A 21,429-nucleotide genomic window follows, 5' to 3' on the forward strand; every position below is an offset into this window, starting at 1 on the left:
TTGGCATGGCTACTGCTGTATAAGAAAATATGATGATATTTGAGAAAACTGTGCCTTCAATGCACTGCACTTAGTGACTCGACACATACTGTAGGTTTACTAGAGGAAGAGGAGGATCACCAGGAGTGATTATATCATGTAATTCATCTTTTGTTTGACTGTGTGTGTGCACAAAGTCCCGTATGACAGGAAAATTGGACTCTACAGTGTATAACAAAACATTTGCTATCAGTACACAGTAAATGCCCCTCCCTCCACCCCCACTCTACATCACACACCAGAGGTTCCACTGTGATGTAGTTGTCTGAGAAGGACAGACGTTCCTCCTTCAGCTGCCTGCGTCGGTCCTGGAAGGTGCGTGAGAGCAGGGAGAGACGGTCACGTAGAGTGGGGTCTGCGTCACACTCTGTCAGGAACTGATCCATGTCATCCTCCTCCTCCCGCTGCAGTTCGGAACAGAACCTAGAGCAGAGCAGAGATACACAGAGAGAGCGAGAGTGGGGGATGAGGTGGGGGATGAGGACAGAGGAGCATCTGAACAGGCTACATAAAACAGCATTGATCTGGACTGATCCTCAAGCTTAACTGATGATCCATTAGCTAAGGGTCACTTCAGATGTTTGTTTACAGGAAATCAATGTCTGTTGATGTGTTGATCATGTTTATATTATGTACATCATGGAGATGAGCATGAACAGACATCCTACCTTAGCTTCTGCTGCTCTTCCTCCTCTTTAGTGGCCAGGCTCTTCCACTGGTAGTGGACTAGAGTATCACTCCTGTTCACTATGGACACTGAACGTTGGTTGGCCATAGAGATGTAGGTTTTCTCCACTATGACAGAGTTCCTGTCCAGCCTCACATTCACGTCTGCAGACGCTCCATACAGACTGATGCCAATATCCTCCCCTTAAGAGAAACAACAAAGCCCAGACACAAACAGCAACTGAATTATTCAAGAGCACTGTAGCTGTCCAATATATTTATAGAAAGTCAAAAGTACATGTGGGTAGTTCTAAAATACAGGCTTTTCTATACAGCCTATTATTTTTCAGGACTTTATGGCAAAGCCCCAAATGTGATGCTATAGGCTAGTCAGCGTGCTATTATTGGTCGGTGCTTCATAATTGGTCATGGAGATAGCGCTGTTGGATTAGCATGACATGTAGACTATACTGTCTGAGCCATCCACAACAATAACAGAGTCTCTCTGGGACCCAGTGACATTAGCACAAGTCACATGGTTCCCACCGGAGCAGCCAACAGAATGAAAAAAAAAATACAATGCAAAATCATTGCATAAATCAGCATGTGGAATATGTAAATACCTCTAGCTTTTTGTTTGGCTAGTTTGGTTACATTCAAAGCAGAGCTATGGTGCTTTAGCAGAGATCCTGACCTGACCCTAATGAGTGAACCGAGCAAAAATTTAACCCAAAATGAAATAGGCTGGTATTCAAATTGCATCCTGAGTTTTAAACAGGCAGTAAGCACCAGGCAGCCATCAAACTTCATTAAGCAAAAACATGGTTCATGTTAAATTCAGAGTAATACACCGCAAGTAAACACAATGTGACGCTGTGGATCATTACCCAATAAGGTGTATTATTCTAACATTTCTTCCACAACGGTATAGTCGTACATTACATTATTCATATTTTCATCAAAACTTTTACAGAATGCTTAAATCAATTCAATCTGACCTCAGAAGACGGTCTAATATCCCAGTTGCTTTAACCGGCAGAATATCTATTTTTAAAATGAATATATTGCCACAGAATAATTTCTGTAGTTCTATGCTTCCCTTGTCTCCTCTTTCTGGCTATAGGGATAAAATCCATAGTGTGGTTTCAAAATGCATATGGTTATATATATGGCAAGGTAAGCGACCCTGGATAAAATTAACAAACTTACAATGAGGGAGAGATGTAGGAGGACTATTTGTACCAAACTTGAAATTGTATTTCCAGGAACTAGCATTTTGTCCCATCCTAATTTGCTTTAGACATGATTCTTCCACTCTATGGCTGAGTATAGAGATAAAAATGGTGTATCTTATTCCCCTGGAAGAGATGGTCTACACTGATACTGTATATCCCTGAAACAATGTAAACTACGCTTTGGTCCTGTTATTGCTCACACAATTTTTATGTGGCGCAAAATTGAAAAACAATGTAACTGGGAATCAAAATGGCATGCCTTGCGATCTGGAGGGCAGCCTTTTCCATCCCCCCAATGGTCCAAATTTGGAATCCTTACCCATGCCGATATCATGGACAGTAACGGTTTGAGAACATTCTAAGATTTGAAAGACACATACACATTAACAGGCAACTTCTTTTTTCTATATTTACAACTTAGGTCAGCTATGCTGGCATATGGATTCCCTTGGGAAACCCAACTACCAAACCATCCAGTGTTGGTATTTATAAATAAATTATCTGGGCTCCCAAAAGGACTGAGCTCTATAATATATAAACAACTTTTGGAAAGCTCATATTCTGAGCTAGCCATTAAAAAAGTATGGGCCACAGAACTAAGTGAATCTGAACAACCCTTTAACTGGAACAAAATATGGAAAAATATAACCTTGGCATCCCGTAAACCGAACCATCAACTTTGTTTTGTTAACAGACTGTAAAACCAAGGAAAAGTTTAGGATGAAATTGGCCCAAACTCCCAACTGTTCACTCTGTCCCCTAAATCAGATGGGCACATTCCTTCATATGATGTGGAAGTGCCCTGCAGCTAAAATGCTTACGGGACAAAGTAACAAAATTCATTACGAAGTGCAAATGTAAATATTCAATGCGTTGCATCTACAAAGTTAATTAACGATGATAGCTTCTTAAATCTCTCAATCAATCAGAGATGATTACTGCTGGCAGGCATAACTGCTGCAAAAAAAAGATGTTGGCCCTTAGAGGGCAATCGCCCCACTCTCTCCCAATTTGCCAGTAGATACAGTTACTATTAGAAGTTAAAAGGTTTGAATTATAGACAGCAAGAATTAATGCTAGTCAAGGAACAATTGAAGCCAGGACAAATACGCTTGACTCCGTAAAGAATAATCTCAGCTAAAGCCCAACACATACAAATAAACAATCCATGAAGCCCAGCACATACATACAAACAACATTTTTCAACAAAAAAAATCTTTCTTTTCTTTCAGGCCCACACTGTCACTGTGGTTTTCCTAGCTCTGATTCCACGAAAGCAAATGTGAGTAAATAATTCAGGAAGTGAAACATAAATAACAAGCAGTCTAAACGTTTTCCAATAAGTAGCTTGATACTGGGTAGCCTGTGTACCTTTAGCTAAAATTATACTCCTTGCCTCTCCTTGTCATTGCGAAATAGACTGGCCTTCCGGCAATCTTCAAATAACATTCTATCATTAATGAGTTCTAGGATATCAGAGTATGTGATCCTGATTCGATAACCTATCATCCAATCACAATGTTTATGCAAATACACTGTATATACACTACCGGTCAACAGTTTTATAACACCTACTCATTCAAGGGTTTTTCTTTATTTTTACTATTTTCTACATTGGAGAATAATAGTGAAGACATCACAACTATGAAATAACACATATGGAATCATGTAGTAACCAAAAAAGTGTTAAACAAATCTCAATTGGTTTGAGGTGCATTCCAGGTGACTACCTCATGAAGCAGGTTGAGGGAATGCCAAGAGATTCTTCAAATAGCCAACTTTTCCTTGATGAAAGCTTTGCACACTCTTGGAATTCTCTCAACCAGCGGTAGTGAGGTAGTCACCTGGAATGCATTTCAGTTAACAGGTGTGCCTTCTAAAAATTTAATTTGTGGAATTTCTTTCCTTCTTTAATGCGTTTGAGCCAATCAGTTGTGTTGTGACAAGGTGGGGGGGTATACAGAAGATAGCCCCATTTGGTAAAAGACCAAATATGGCAAGAACAGCTCAAATAAGCAAAGAAAAATTACAATCCATCATTAACCTTAAGACATTAAGGTCAGTCAACACAGAACATTTCAAGAACTTTGAAAGTTTCTTCAACTGCAGTCGCAAAAACCATCAAGCGCTATGATGAAACTGTCTCTCATGAGGACCGCCACAGGAATGGAAGACCCAGAGTTACCTCTGCTGCAGAAGATAAGTTCATTAGAGTTACCAGCCTCAAAAACTGCAGCCCAAATAAATGCTTCACAGAGTTCAAGTAACATACACATCTCAACATCAACTGTTCAGAGGAGACTGTGTGAATCAGGCCTTCATGGTCAAATTGCTGCAAAGAAACCACTACTAAAGGACACAAATAAGAAGAAGAGACTTCCTTGGGCCAAGAAACATGAGCAATGGACATTAGACCGGTGGAAATTTGTCCTTTGGTCTGGAGTCCAAATTTGAGATTTTTGGTTCCAACCGTTGTGTCTTTGTGAGACGCGGTGTGGGTGAGCGGATGATCTCCATGTGTATTTCCCACCGTAAAGCATGGAGGAGGAGGTGTTATGGTGTGGGGGTGCTTTGCTGGTGACACTGTCTGTGATTTATTTAGAATTCAAGGCACACTTAACAAGCATGGCTACCACAGCATTCTGCAGCGATACGCCATCCCATCTGGTTTGCGCTTCGTGGAACTATCATTTGTTTTTCAACAGGACAATGACCCAAGTGATGAAGTGCTGCATCAGATGATCTGGCCTCCACAATCCCCCGACCTCAACCAAATTGAGATGGTTTGGGATGAGTCGGACCGCAGAGCGAAGGAAAAGGAGCCAACAAGCGCTCAGCATATGTGGGAACTTCTTCAAGACTGTTGGAAAAGCATTCCAGGTGAAGCTGGTTGAGAGAATGCCAAGCGTGTGCAAAGCTGTCATCAAGGCAAAGGGTGGCTATTTGAAAAATCTCAAATATAAAATATATTTCGATTTGTTTAATGCTTTTTTGGTTACTACATGATTCCATATGTGTTATTTCATAGTTTTGATGTCTTCACTATTATTCTGCAATGTAGAAAATAGTAAAAATAAAGAAACACCCTTGAATGAGTAGATGTTCTAAAACTGTTGACCGGTAGTGTATACATATATATAGACGCTACAAGCTTGGAGCACCTGTATTTGTGGAGTTTCTCTCATTCTTCTATGCAGGACATCTCAAGCTGTCAGGTTGGATGGGGAGCACCGCTGCACAGCTATTTTCCGGTCTCTCAAGAAAAGTTTGATCAGGTTCAAGTCCGGGCTCTGCGCTGGGCCACTCAAGGAAATTCAGAGACTACTACTGCGTTGTCTTGGCTGTGTGCTTAGGGTCATTGTCCTGTTGGAAGGTGAACCTTCGCCCCAGTATGAGGTCCTGAGCGCTCTGGAGCAGGTTTTCATCAAGGATCTCACTTTACTTTGCTCCGTTCATCTTTCCCTCGATCCTTACCAGTCTCCCAGTCCCTGCCACTGAAAAATATCCCCACAGCATGATGTTGCTACAACCGTGCTTCACCGTAGGGATGGTGCCAGGTTTCCTCCAGATGTGACGCTTGGCAATCAAGCTAAAGAGTTCAATCTTGGTTGCATCAGACCAGAGAATATTTTTTTCTCATGGTCTGAGAGTCTTTAGGTGCCTTTTGGAAAACTCCAAGCGGGCTGTCATGTGCCTTTTACTGAGGAGTGGCTTCCGTCTGGCCACTCCACCATAAAAGCCTGATCGGTGTAGTGCTGCTGAGATGGTTGTCCTTCTGGAAGGTTCTCCCATCTCCACAGAGGAACTCTAGAGCTCTGTCAGAGTGACCATTGTGTTCTTGGTCACCACCCTGCAGTCTCTTTGGCAAATGACAGGAGTGGCAAGGAGTGTTAGCTAAAAAGACTGGTACCCAGGCTAGCCTGTTACTACAGTAGGCCTAAATCCAATGCTGGAAAACAGTCGGTCTCTATCAAATAAGTATGTATACAGTACTCAACCTCTTCAAAAGATTAGTCAAAGAAAGATAGATGCACTTAAACCATTATATAGGCCTCCTGTAACTATACATCCTTTATTAGGGATGTGGATTAGGCTATACAGTACTGTACAATAATCACATTATAACAAAATCACTTCAAAGACCTTACTATAAAGGATTGGCTTGACAGTATGCCTCTTAAATAGGTGTTGCAGACAGAGTCAAAGTAAATAAATCTTCATCAAAGTAAAATGAAGTACAAAATCCAGGGAAAAAAGCTTTTTCTTTAAGACATGAATGTCACAACCTCATAAATCTATCCACTTTTCCTTTTATCCACCAATTTCTCTTGTGGAACACCCAAGTAGACCTATTACAGTGGTGTGACTGTGATATCTCGGTGAACGGCACTCTTTTGGGACCAAGGAACAAGCAAGGTGGGTGAGCATGCTCGCTAAGGTAGTTGCTGCCCAGTTAAAGTACCTAATGTTGTCTCAGGAGGAACCGTAGATGATTAGCAGCATCACCAAAGCAAAGATATACTTAAAACCAGCACATATTAATGACGACAAGCCTGTCATGTGCAATAAAGCTGTAAGATGTGTCCTACAAAAAAGAAAGAATAGAAAATAGGGGAAAATGGAGGGACCATAATTATCGCTGAGATCCTGATGCTATGACAACGGTTGATGGGCAAGAAAAATGTGCCTCTCTCCCCCACTGGTCGAGCCAATATCATGCTTTCATCATCTAATTTCCTCAAGAGATTCATTCTGCACGGCCATCAGTTTCCAGGCTACGCATAGGACATTTTAACCTCAGCCGATACTACTGTTGGAAGTTCTCCCTTTGATTGCCCATGCTGCATTTGACAGGAGCCTTGAGCCCTCAGTGAAAAGCTCTTGAAAAGATTCTGAAGATTCTGCTGAAGTGCTGCTGGTGAGGAGAGGGTGAGCAGAGCAAAGGGGTTAGGTTTATGGTTAGGGATACAATTAGGATTAGGGTTAGAATTATGGTTAGTGGTTAGGTTTAGGGTAAGGAGTTAGGGATTTGGCGTTAAGGATACTAAAACAGACGTGTGTGTGTGTGTATGTGTGCTCATGCGATTTCCTAAAAGACTGCAGATAGTCAAGGCAGAGGCAGAGTCTAGGGTAAACTCTTTGCTCCTAAATACGACAGCAGCTTAAAGACTATAACTAATTCATTAATTTCAGTAGCAAAGGAAGCCTGTCTTAAACCCACTGATAGCATTTCTCACCAGAATTTACTTTGAGGGGTTTTTCTGTGTGAACATTGTTCCCCAATAGGCAGCAAAATTGGCCCAAGGGTGATTTTATTTGGCCCCTCAAGTAATTTTTTTAAAATAAAATTGTATTTTCGTTTAATTTAGGAAATCTGTTCGGAAGTATTCCAATGCATAAATAGAGAGGCATATGTGATCGTATCCCAATGTAATCAATGTTTGAAATTATTCTGTTTTTGTCAAATACTATATCTGTTTGCGTTCAATTTGCAGTGTATAAAATATTTATAACTATGTTCCGCCCTCCCGACCATCCACTCAAGGAAAAACCGGCCCACGGCTGAATGTAATTGGGGACCCCTGATCTAGCACATCAAGAACGAGAGAGAGTACGTAGCACTTCTTGTCTCCTGTCACGTAGAAGCCGAGTATCCAGGCAGGAGCAATGAAAGAAACCTGACATCTGTTTGCATTATTGTGTTAATTTTAGGAAATGACATAGCAGTGACTGGGGAGCTGGATTCATATATAGCTATATAGTTGTCATATTGAATCTCAGTATTAGCAGTCACACCCTTGAGCAAAGGAGCCTAATTTGTCATGCTTCGGCTACTATCCAATAAAATATACAATATGTAAATGTGTCCTAGATGAAGGCTACTAAAGGGCAAATTAATAAATCAATAGATGGATTGATTAGAATAGAATAGATGGACACTGTATATACAGTAGAATCACTGCTTAACCACCCCTGCAAAAATTTTACCATGTTTGAAATTACATGTTCATGGGTCAAAAATGTACAGTACTACTTGACAAGATACTCATGATTTGCTGCGTTCACTGGTTCCAGAGGGTAACCTCCAGAGCAGCTTCATCTGAAGCATACATGAGAAGGAGACAGGGAAAGGTGCTGAATTAAAAATGATACAACCCTGATGGGCCTACAGTGGTCTTTTTAGAGTAGAGCACATTATAAAATGTTAATGCTGCTGCCCTTCACTAGACCTGTGTGTGTATGCAGTGAGACAGCAGACCACCAAGCACCACCTGAGCCAAACACACACACATGCGTTTACACGCGCACAAACACGCATGCACGCAGGGATGCACACGCACGCACGCAGGGATGCACACACACGCACACACACACAAGCACACAGATAAACATGCACACACACACACACACACTCACTCAAGTACTCCTCTGGCTCTTAATTGGTTTACTGTATCTCACACAGATATAGTTCTCCATCACATTGCAAATTCACCTTTTATCAACTTTCAATTCTACCAAAGGCTTGTCAAAATAATTAAGTGATAAAGGGGGACTACTCTAAATCCTCCATCAAATCTGGATTTCACCACATCATAAAAACACTTTTATCAATCTTTAACACTGCAATCACCTTGGAATCCTATAAGGTCCCTTTGCCAGCACTACCCATTATCACAATCACAAACATGGGACAGTTTAAGATCTTGAATTGAGCGAAAAATAATTGCACATCCGCTTACATTCCAGCTGGAAAATAAAACATATTGGGGTTTCCAATGGAGTTCTATCAATATCTCAAACCATCATCTGGTATAATCACACAAACAAAACAAGACAGACGTGTCTCCAGGGGCTGTCCATTCTAACAGGGCTGACCACACTGCTATAGGCAACAGATAACACCAGCACACCCAGCCATCCACACTCATACATCTGTTAATAGGATATATGCTAATTCGGGTGTTTTCCCTATACGCTAGGTGCAACCTGTGTGAAAGAGCAGAGATTAAAGACTGTGAATAAATGCACCTGAAATGATTAACACTGTTTTACCATTCCTGCTGCTGGGTCATTACGAAGGGGATATTTTATTATTGTGTTCACAGTGAATGTATGGTAAACAGATTCATCCTTTTAGTTCCACCCCATTTGATGTAGTTGATTATCTTATGCAAAAAAATGTATGTAATGTGAGTGTGTGTATGCATCTGTTTCTATGAAGTACCTTACTGGTGTAGAGCAAGTACTTGTGTGCTAGCGTAATGCAAAGTGAGTGGGTCTATCGGTGGGGACTCTGGAGAGACATGTACACTGAGTGTACAAAACATTAAGATCACCTGCTCTTTCCATGACATAGACTGACCAGGTGAATCCAGGTGAACGCTACAATCCCTTATTGATGTCACTTGTTAAATCCACTTCAATCAGTGTAAATGAAGGGGAGGAGACAGGTTAAAGAAGGATTTTGAAGCCTTGAGACAATTGAGACATGGATTGTGTAAGTGTCCCATTCAGAGGGTGAATGGGCAAGACAAAAGATTAGTGCCTTTGAACAGGGTATGGTAGTAGGTGCCAGGCGCACCGGTTTGTCAAGAACTGCAACGCTGATGGGTTTTTCATGCTCAACAGTATCCCGTGTTTATCAAGAAACGTCCACCACCCATAGGACATCCAGCCATCTTGACACAACCGTGGGAAGCATTGGAGTCAACATGGGCCAGCATCCCTGTGGAACGCTTTCGCCACCTTGTAGAGTCCATTTCCCAACTAATTGAGGCTGTTCTGAGGGCAAAAGGGGAGTGTGCAACTCAATATTAGGAAAGTGTTCCTAATGTTTTGTACACTGAGGGTATATTGTATATGGTTTATTCTTTGTGGGGAGAATTTTGGATGTAGATGATTGTAGAGTATAGATGCATGTGTAACATCTGTATAATGGTGACCATAAAGCTCCAAGGATACTGAATCTTGTCTAGCCAGACCTGTGCGGTGTAGCTGCTGCTTTATAGTAATGGTCTTGCACCTGTATGGTAGTGAAGCAGCAGATCCTGGCTGTGGTCTCCTGCAGTCTTGGGTAGAAAGTCAACTGTCACCTGCATGCTCTCTCCAACTCCAATAGTTCCAAGAGGGGGCTCCACTGAAAAAGGGCTTGACAGAACAAAGGCATGGACAGGTAGAAATGGTTGGTTTAGCATGGAGTACTTGGGCTAGAACAGACTAGAGGCTAGAACAGACTCCTATCATAGATCATCTCTCACCTGTGTGTGCTTAGCTGAAACTTGGCCTCACAGTTGCCAATGTTGCGCACCAGCAGGGTCTTCTGTGAGGAGCACTTCACAGGGCACAGAGAGAAGTGCAGGTGGTCAGGGAAGTCTAGGATGGCCCGCGCCCCAATCGCCCGGATAGGAACCTGAAACCTCTCCCTCTCTGTCACACAGATGAGCCTGTGGATGTAGTCCTGGGAGACGGGGGAAGAGAGGTTACTTTATGAAGTTCACAAGGACAGGACAGCACAGAGGTAGACTTCAGATTCAACTTTGATCAGTTTCTTATTGGATTCTGTCTCATGTGGTGCATGAAGGACATGTCCTAATCAACAATGTCTTGGAACTATAACACATGCATAACCAAAGGTTCACTGCTGCTCCAAATGTTCACATCTTGTCAAGTATGTTGTTTTTTCGGGGGTCTGTCATCCAAACAGTCCTCATCTCTCCCTATTGTCTCCATACAGATGAGTTGGCTCCAGGCCTGATTATGTTGCCAAGGGCCCTGAATCTCTCTAACAACTGCACTCTGTATTAATGTGCAAGCAGAGCAAAGCAGATTACCAGGCCATATTAGAGCCTGGAGAATGGCAGCTAATGGAGTGAGACTAGGCTGTGGTGGAAACATTCCCTGTCATGCCCATGCTCATCAAAGCACACTCTCTGATAGAATTACAGTGCAGAGGCACATTAACAAGGAATATGAGATTTGACATTGATGTTTCACCGTGTTGTCATTACTGAAGTGAAAACCTGAAGCATTGAAATCTTTCCTTCAGACCAAGGGTAATGAATGAGACTGGTTTCATAACTAGGCCTACATTTCTTTCAGTAATGTTCAGAACATAAGAAAGCTGTTTTCTTTTGGAATCAGAAAGAGGAAATTTCATGAACAGATTGAATAAAGTTGGAAACATTTGTTTGCTTTGATCCATAGCATTAAAAGAAAACGTAATAGTGTATTGCACTTTACAGTGTTCCAACTGTTTGTTAAGTGTGTTGCTATATCATTTTTATTTTATTTGTGTTGACAGTACCTTGTTCTCCTGAGGTGTAAAGAGGACACTGAATGTGGACGCCATCCCTGGGGCCACTTTGCTACATACATCCACTGGACTGACCACTTTAAAATACAGAGAGTCTCCCTCCACCACCTTCACCAGCCGTGGGATCTAAAGACCAGAAAGACACACACACACACAAACACACACACATATGCACATGCATGCACACACATACACGCGCACACACAGAGAAATAGAGAGAGAAACAAAGAGAGAGAGACAAAGAGAGAGAAAAGAGAGAGAAAGAAAAAGAAAGAGAGAAAGAGAGAGGGACATAATGACTAACTCTCCACTTTGACTTTGCAACATCCCTACTCCCTACTCTCCTAAGCCCCAAAAGAAGCTCAAAGACAAGAAACATATTTAAGAAAAATAACTGCAAGAAGAACATAAGAAATTATATTCCTTTCCTCTGTTTAAAAAAAATATATATTTCAACATGCAGGTGGCAGTTTGGCAGACCATACTAAGGTACAGAACTGTGTTCATTTTGGCAGCTATTTTAGATTTAGTTTTAGTCTCAGTCACATTTTAGTCATTTCATCCTTCTTAGTTTTAGTTATTATCAGTCGACTTAAACTCAGGACAATTTTAGTGTAGTTTTAGTCACAGTCATTTTTGTCAAATATTCGTCAGCGCATTTTTTTCCCATTAAATAATTTACTTGTAACTTCCATCATGTGCACATTAAGATAGCCTTGTCCAACGAGGCCTACTATCCCCTCATATAGCTGGCACATTGCTATTGTGGCAGATTGTAACCAATGCTAGCCATGACTTACCATAGGCTACAAAGCCTTGGCAACAGGTTAAACCATTTAAGCATACAGCTCTTTTCTCCCAATCATAACCTTGGGATGGGGGTAAATAACAGTGACTCGCATTTGCCGACCGCAAGAGCGGCAACACAGATGAATAACAGCACACATGGGAAAATGGAGCATGTGATGTGATCAAAGCGAAAATAGCCAACATGAAAGTAAGAGAGTAAACATTATAGTTTTTAGTTGAGGTTAGTTACAATTAAAGTGTCCTGGTTCGCTGGCTGTGCATCAGTTCAAAATATTTACGAGTAACTGAAGTGACTGCCCGGGAGCTGTGTGACTGAAAAGCCGTTAATTCTGCCAATGAGAGGATTGCATTAAATATTCTGCAAAGACATGAATGCTTATGATTGGACAAAAAATATTAATGTCTAATTGAATGTCCATTAGTCTCATGTGGAATTCTCGTCTCGTCACATTTTCATCAACTAAAATGAAAACGAATTTGTTACTAAAGTTATTGTGTTTTTATGGCATCTCGTCTCGCTATCTTTATTAGTTTTCGTGAGGAAAAATAGGTTGTTGACAAATATTTTTCATCATAGTTATTGTTGACAAAATTAACACTGGAACAAAACAGTATGTCACCAAATGCATCAACGTAAAAGTGCACTTGTTTAACTTCTGTTTGATATAAAAATCAGCCAAATGCAATACATCCTAAAAAAGAGTTTGGGGTTTGGACAGGCATGCAACATAGTATATTTAGAAATTCAGGATTTAAATGACCAATAAATAAAAGGAATTGTGGCTTTGACTCTACTGCCAATAACTTTTTCTAGGCCTATCTATTTGCCATCAACATGGGACTGCAGTGAGGAGGTGAGACATTTGACTACAAAGCTAAATCTTTCATATATTTTCTCCTTGCATTTTAAATCTAACGACTGTATGCATTACAGCTTCAATGTGGTCATGAATAAATTGAATAAAGAGGTTGTTTTTCCAGGGAATTTATATACATACTTATTACAGTATGTGTCTCTCTACCACACTATCTCACTACTACCCCCACCCTACCCCATCTCCCTGAAAGGTAAATGGTTGGGAGAAAATATGTAGGTTGTAGACTACCAAATCAGTTGACACTATATAATCCTTTCATCACAATGCTTTTTGTTCAAACTATAAAAAATGGCCTAATTAAAAAACACATAATGTAGTTACTAATGAGTTTCGCTGTTCTGAAAGGATGAAACCGGTAGAAATAGTTGGCATTTGAAAGGATGAGTGTAGGGGAAAGAGAGGTATGTTATTGTGTGAGGAATATTGCGAATGCACTGTAGCCTATAAAAAAAGGGGTAATAATGCACTGTAGCCTATAAAAAAAGGGGTAATAATGCACTGTAGCCTATAAGAAAAAGGGTAATAATGCACTGTAGCCTATAAGAAAAAGGGTAATAATGCACTGTAGCCTATAAGAAAAAGGGTAATAATGCACTGTAGCCTATAAGAAAAAGGGTAATAATGCACTGTAGCCTATAAGGAAAATGGTAATAATGCACTGTAGCCTATAAGAAAAAGGGTAATAATGCACTGTAGCCTATAAGGAAAATGGTAATAATGCACTGTAGCCTATAAGGAAAAGGGTAATAATGCACTGTAGCCTATAAGGAAAATGGCAATAATGCACTGTAGCCTATAAGGAAAAGGGTAATAATGCACAATGCAGATAGCTGGGCCAGAGATTTTATTATGTTGGGAATTACTATTGCATTACATAGTAAAATTACTGTACCTCTGTGACTTCCACAATGCATTATCAACATGTGAAAGATGAGTCATAACGTCATCGTTGATCAATGGTAACATAACTGAGAGGCAAGTTAAAAGCATATCAATCATTGTAGCGTTGTAAAAAGATTGTTATGCCTTTTCATGTGTCGAAAACAGAAATTCTCCAGATTTCATGCACAGTACCCTTACACCTTTTAATAATGGACTGACAGTTACATTTGGATATTTCTTCTAAATCCTAGGTAGGTTATGCATTAAATGTATAGGCTACGCCTAACAATATATTTCCTTGACTTATCTCTGACGCCATGAGAGGGTTTTAGGGGAGACATATTTTCTAACTGTAATCGAGCCCATTTAAATGATAGATCCATGCATGATTCAGCCCTTTCATCAACAGCCCTTTCATTAATTACAGTTTATTGAGTGTTTGCTGTGGAGCACTTTTTAATGGAGAATCCAATCACATATTGGTGTGGCACATATGGGGTTGTAACTAATAACGTATGCTGTACAATTATCACTGGGAAGTCAGATGGATCAAGCAAATCTCCAGAACTATCCACTCTCCACATGGCTGCTCGCTCAGCCAGGTATTGGCAATCTAATGTCCACATCAACCTTCCACGCTTCCCTGGTACCCAAACCCGCCCTGCCCTACCTTGTCATTGTTACGGAGAATCAGTGAAATCTCAAAGGTCTCTGAGGGCGTATAATTCTGGAACACAATCTCCGAGGGGTATGGCTGGAACATGGCCTGGTCCACATCAATGGTAGAGAACTGAGAACAGCACAGAGGAAAATTTTAAAAGCCAGTATTCTTAGGGTAGGAACAATAACATACTTTTTTGAGCAAGCCACATTGTGCCTTTAGTAACACACATATTACAAAATAATATTCCATAATAATTGTAGACAATTGTAATTGTTTAAGTCACATTAGATGACCTCTACTACTACAGTAGGAGGTCACATCAGACAACGCTGACTAAGGGAAGGCTGCTTACAGGCCTGGTTCATAAACTTAATATCAATTATGTCAAAATGACCTTCATCTCATAATGATGATGCATTCTGTATTCTGCAACTGTGGAAATTTACTCCACACAATCGGCCAGCTTGTAAGTGAAAAAGAGAATGCCTTGATTTGAACCTCCTTCATCCTATTTGACTTAATTTTGTATACAATTTCAGAAGATGGGCTCTGATTTAAGGACAAGCTGGTTGGAAAATAATTATATTAGCTAACAGTATTACAGAGGCAAGAAAACGCTGGAGGTAGAAAGGGGCAAAGAGAGAGAGAGAGAGAGAGAGCGAGGTGCAGAGAGCAGATGCTTTATAAGATGAGAAAATGTGTACTTCTTTCACATTCCTACAGTAAATTAAATGATTTTCCTCTATAATCAATCCAATTAAATCCAGTTTATGTTCCAAGGGAGGAAGAGTGGGTGGATGCACAGTCCTATTTACAGATGCACGTTCAATGAATAAGATGAAGTGACATAAAGCCCTACCAGGGCCCTTTTGATGGTGTAAAGGCTGAGCAATAATATTATGTTTTAACCATAGGCTTCCAACATCAATCAGGTTGAGATGGGTGACCTAGGATCTGATTAGATGTTTTCTTGCGGTTTGACAATCGACACAAGCTTTTGGCCTGTGCATTATCAGTATTATCTACAAATAAATGATTCTCCAAGCCAACAAAAACAGCTAAGTGGTAATACTGCATCCTAAGTGATCATAAAGAAAGCTTGACTTTGAGTTTATAGTGCAGGGATCATGAACTGTGTTTTAAACTATTTCACCTGTGTTTTATATTAAAAGTCAACCGTGTTTTTTTTCCTTCAATCGAGTGATCGTGGCGTGCAACTATGGTTTTCCTTCACAGAAAATACAATCGAGTGATCGTGGCGTGCAACTATGGTTTTCCTTCACAGAAAATACATTAGTGCAACACATTCGACAGAAAATAGCTTCATTTCATCAGATGGTAACAGAAGTGCAATGCTATTCGTCTAGCAGCCACACAAGTAAATGAGCTTACAATGAAAAAGCAAGGTATTTTTTGCAAAAACAATGCATGGCCATCATATTTCTAATGTTTATCTTAGAATGAATGTAGCCAGCTACATTTCCTAATGTTTTGCTGAAAGTTAATCTTGCACGAAAAGTACAGGAGAAAAGTAGCTACACATCTGCTCATAGAATCCCTGTTCATGAATTCTCATCAGAGTGGAAAAGTCCTACTGAAGCACAAAATTAACGTTGGTCTGATGACGAGCAGAAATTACAATAAGAAGCATTTTAGATCTGCGTTTACAAAACGTTCTTCTTTTACCCCTTTTTCTCCCCAATTGGTAGTTACAATCTTGTCTCATCGCTGCAACTCCCATACGGACTCGTGAGAGCCGGAGGTCGAGAGCCGTGCGTCCCCCGAAACACAACCCAACCAAACCGCACTGCTTCTTGACACAATGCCCACTTAACCCGGAAGCCATCCACACCAATGTGTCGGAGGAAACACGGTACACCTGGCGACTGTGTCAGTGTGCACTGCGCCCGGCCCGCCACAGGAGTCACTAGTGCACGATGGGACAAGGACATCCCTGCCGGCCAAACCCTCCCCTAACCCGGATGACGATGGGCCAATTGTGCGCCGCCCCATGGGTCTCCCGGTCGCGACAGAGTCTGGACTCGAACCCAGAATCTCTAGTGGCACAGATAGCACTGCGATTCAGTGCCTTAGAACACTGCGCCAGTCGGGAGGCCAGCAAGATATTTCTTATGCGTTTTATATATTTTGTTCTATGAGAAAAACTCAATTCTGCATTAACGTGACCCCTGAGCCCAAACATATATAATATTAGACTAAAACATAATAATTTCAAACCTTGCTTACAATTGTATACAATCACATATACTGTATCTTTCTAGTATGCGTGGGAATACTTTGGAAATGTATTTATTTTTGCTCAGAAAACTTGTAAAATCACCCGCGGGCCAAACTCGGCCTGCAGGCCGCTAGTTGGGAAATCCTGTTGTAGTGCATTTGCATAGACTTTACCTTCTGGTGAGTGGTCTCACTCATGTCTATCAGCTCTAGAATGCGTGGTGGGTGCATCTCATGTGTATTTGCCAGCCGCTCCGCTGTAGATTGAGACATCTCTTGTGCAAAAGCAGATGGTGTCAGCTACATTGAGAAAGGGAATTCAATTAACAGAATCCATGAGTGATCATTGAATAAAAATGTCCATCCTTGACCACAGACATATTCCTGGAATGTTATTATTCTCCCCTTTTAGAATAGGCCAACTCAAACACATATTCTGCTTAATTTCCCCCACAATAACATCTCTCCATCAGTTAGTTCATCAATAGGTAAACATAGAACTGCACTCATTTCAAGGTTAGAGACACATTTTTTTATTTTACTTGAAATATAAATGAATAATGAAGTAGGAGGATATATTCAATAATAGCTGCAAGTTATGTGTATATTGAAAACATACGAATGTACATATGAATGTACTCACTTTTTTAGGCCTATCCTCTCTTCTAACTAGTTTGGGATTCCTGGGTGCCACCACTTTGCTCTTGAATCCTTCTGGTATTTTCAGAGGCAGGCTTGGCAGAGCCGCATGGGATGCCTGAACCTTGGAGGTGGGCATTGCAAAGTTGGAGCTTTCTTTGTTTAGTTAATTTGAGGATACAGCGGATCCTGTTGAATATGAACATATTCATTTATTTAGAAAACAACAAGACAGACTCACTAAGAGTCTTTATTCTAGTAGGTACACTACCCTTCAAAAGTTTGGGGTCACTTAGTAATGTCCTTGTTTTTGAAAGAAAAGCTAATTTTTTTGTCCATTAAAATAACATAAAATTGATCAGAAATACAGTGTAGACATTGTTAATGTTGTAAATGACTATTGTAGCTAAAAACGGCAGATTTTTAATAGAATATCTACATAGGAGTACAGAGGCCCATTATCAGCAACCATCAATCCTGTGTTCCAATGGCACGTTGTGTTAGGTAATCCAAGTTTATCATGTAAAAGGCTAATTGATCATTAGAAAACCCTTTTGCAATTATGTTAGCACAGCTGAAAACTGTTGTTCTGATTAAAGAAGCAATATAACTTGCCTTCTTTAGACTAGTTGAGTATCTGGAGCATCGGCATTTGTGGGTTCGATTACAGGCTCAAAATGGCCAGAAACAAATACCTTTTTTCTGAAACAACGCTGTGTTCTTTAGACTAGTTGAATATCTGGAGCATCGGCATTTGTGGGTTCAATTACAGGCTCAAAAGGGCCAGAAACAAAGACCTTTCTTCGTACAACGCTGTGTACTACTTCCTTCACAGAACAGCGCAAACTGGCTCTAAGCAGAATAGAAAGAGGAGTGGGAGGCCCCGGTGCACAACTGAGCAAGAGGACAAGTACATTAGAGTGTCTAGTTTGAGAAACAGACCTCTCACAAGTCCTCAACTGGCAGGTTCATTAAATAGTACCCGCGAAACACCAGTCTCAACAGCAAGAGTGAAGATGCGACTCCAGGATGCTGGCCTTCTAGGCACAGTTCCTCTGTCCAGTGTCTGTGTTCTTTTGCCCATCTTAATCTTTTTTTTTTATTGGCCAGTCTGAGATATGGCTTTTTCTTTGCAACTCTGCCTAGAAGGCCAGCATCCTGGAGTCGCCTCTTCACTGTTGACGTTGAGACTGGTGTTTTACGGGTAATATTTAATGAAGCTGCCAGTTGAGGACTTGTGAGGCGTCTGTTGCCGGGGCCGGAAACGGGCGCCAACGGGTGCGGGCACTGAAGGGGGGGATTTCACCCAGGGCGCCATTTAAGCTAGAACCGCCACATACACTTGAAACAAATCGCCAAACCGAAAGATCAGTGAAATGTAGGCTAAACTGACAACGGAGTGAAGAGCAGAAATCTCAACTATCAAGCAAGTCGCAGCAATGAAGAACGCGAAAGGTGGAGAATTCTGGCAGGGGAAGATTTTCGGCACAACACCTGGATGTCTCGTATCTTACTTATATCAGTACACTCGTAACAATTTAAGCATTACGAAACTTCTATTCCATCAAATAAACCTCAAGTAACTTAGCAAATAAGCCATTCATTTTTTGTTGACCAAATTCACCACTCTCTCATTAATCGCCATACAAAAAACGAATTCCTTGTGGGCGAAAAAACGAAACCTGCTTGAATGAGAGATTTCCCGCGGAGTTGGGCCTCTCTCTTCCTCTCTGACTGAAGTTACGTTACTTGGCAAGTCTGGTGGTAAACAGTGCTCTAAAGTAATTTATTTCGTGTTTTGGATAAATTACAGCCTGTGCGCACAGATAACAGTTCTTCAGCACTGTAGCTAGAATCGTCTTTACTGTGGCTGAGTAACTTATTATTATTGGTAACGAAGGTATATTTAATCTATCCAAATTTGTCAATATTTCGTCTGGCGTTCAAATGTGCAAACAGTACTATAACGTTATACTAGCAACCAACTAACGTTAGCAACTAGCTAACGTTAACTATAAACTTCAATAAATGTGTCTACATTATCAAGCCAGTTCAAACATTTTATATTCAGTTCTAGGTTCTTTATATTCCTAATAACCAGGCATTGTCATTTGTTTTGAAACTTACAGAATAGTCACCAATAGTTGTCCCTCTCTTTCTCTCCTTTTAGTTTGTAGCGCATTTAGCCGTTACCATGGCACCGACTCTACGGCGTGCTGGTTCCTTTTCATTGGTCACGTGGTCCTCATTGGTCACGTGTCCAAAGCGGGAATAAAAGAGTTGGTGTTCGGGGAGCCAACATCAGAAACAATGTATCCAAATGGACCTCTGAGACGACCCAACCCCCCACCCATACTCTGATATTAGAGTGACCAGTCTTCTATCTAGCCTGTGTAGCCCATTAAGTAAATAACTGAATTCAATAGATATGATCAAAGTTAATAATTCTAATTGGGTATCAAGATGACAAATGTTAGATTTATCTAACGAGGCTTAATTAGTAGGCTATGCATGCATTCCTTTCTGAGCACTCAAACTACAAGTGAAACAGTTTGGAAGTCTTGTTAGACTATATGTATGCTACATTTGGGGTATTAATCTATAAATTGTGGTGCCAGCATATTTGTAATGTTTGCTATCAAAAACACAGAGGATGTTTTATGTTTCTTTAACAGTTATTTGATCCCAGTAGACATATGCATGAGTATGCACTAGGTAGTAGAATGTGTGAAAGATAATGAATAATAGAGTAGCAGACTATTTTGTCCTGAAGACCCTGATACCAGGGGATTTCTCTCAAAAAACACATGCCTATTCTGCATCACCAAAAAATTACAGTATGTGTCCAGGCCTAACTCCCTATGCCACATTCATTGATAATATATCATATGTCAGGTTGAGTTAGAACATTACAACAGTGTAGGTGTTTGACTTCAGCAAAAGTGGCCTAATAAATTAATAATACACAATGTTTTTTAATAGAAATAGCTAATTTCTCCCTATTTCAATTCAGTAGTAGTAGTTCTAAAATTCTTCTTCTCATTTACAAAAAACTCTCATGAAGTCACCTCATTTCTACTAACTCAGTTGGTTCCCACCAAGTTCCCATAGAAGGCCTTCAACTTTCCATTTTAGTGACCTGTAAATTGTTTTCATTCATCTCAATGTGTCTTGCAGAGGTTGAAAAGGTAGTTTATTTAATTGTTATTGTTTCACAATACAATATAATCTTGGAGAGATTTACCAGATTACACAATTCATTCATGTCGAAAGAGGCACGCAGCATGTACAAGAAATTGTAACTATTTGTTAATGTAATTTAATTTTACAAACTGTAATTTACTGTAATCCCAAAGCTACTATAGTGCATTCCCTGTGTATCACATCTACACACCCTCATTGGAAGTCTGACCAGAAAGCTTCAGTTTTATTTGAGATGTCTGGTATTTCAGAGGCGGCCTTTGCACAAGGGATGACAGGAGAGGAGGGAATGCCACTGTGGGGGACGGGGTGTCTCACAGGGAAAGTACAAATAGAACAGGGATGACAGGAGGGAAATTTGCTTTCCGTTTAATGCATACAAATCCTATTAGTTTGATCCTTTTACAAATATGCCTAGCTCTGCTTGCCCACATATTGATTTTGTAGCGTTTTGTAAATCTTGTTCCTCGAGTGGTGACTGTTTAGAGGTTCCTAGAGGTTCATCACACTATTATACACCAGCTACTATGTGCCCTCTGCTTAAGCTCTGTCATTGGATTTTCCAATTAAGAACTGTGAAAACATTTGCGTAGTCCTTATGTGTGTAATAGTTAAAAGGGTGGAAAACCTGACAGAAAAAAACTTCAGTGTTTCTTTTTTCAACCATGTTCCACTTTATGCCTTTCATCTTCCTGTAGTTAGCAATTCTGCAGTTTTTTAAACTGGTTTTCCAGATACGCCTCTACGGTAGAAAGTAGACACTACATAAAACTAAGGGATATTGTCTGGAGAACAGAAGAACCAGACAAGGCAGTGCCATGTCTTAAATATCACCAGAGAAGCCCCTCTGAGGCGCCAACAACT

At 40.5% G+C, this 21,429-nt stretch overlaps 1 protein-coding gene across 1 annotated transcript in view; it reads right to left on the reverse strand.

Annotated features, from left to right (window-relative positions):
• hydin (HYDIN axonemal central pair apparatus protein) overlaps window positions 1-17,503 on the reverse strand; it is a 67,157-nt gene extending 49,654 nt beyond the window's left edge. The window contains exons 1-8 of the mRNA XM_039000369.1: window positions 17,369-17,503; window positions 16,900-17,025; window positions 14,494-14,613; window positions 11,245-11,379; window positions 10,199-10,398; window positions 9,964-10,088; window positions 708-909; window positions 279-462 (exon numbers count right to left, since the gene is read on the reverse strand). Coding sequence (XP_038856297.1) covers window positions 279-462; window positions 708-909; window positions 9,964-10,088; window positions 10,199-10,398; window positions 11,245-11,379; window positions 14,494-14,613; window positions 16,900-17,025; window positions 17,369-17,503 — 1,227 coding nt within the window. The remainder of the gene's footprint in view (window positions 1-278; window positions 463-707; window positions 910-9,963; window positions 10,089-10,198; window positions 10,399-11,244; window positions 11,380-14,493; window positions 14,614-16,899; window positions 17,026-17,368) is intronic.
• Window positions 17,504-21,429: the final 3,926 nt, after the last annotated feature.

This window comes from Salvelinus namaycush, chromosome 9 (genome assembly GCF_016432855.1).
Source record: "Salvelinus namaycush isolate Seneca chromosome 9, SaNama_1.0, whole genome shotgun sequence".
Taxonomy (NCBI): domain Eukaryota; kingdom Metazoa; phylum Chordata; class Actinopteri; order Salmoniformes; family Salmonidae; genus Salvelinus; species Salvelinus namaycush.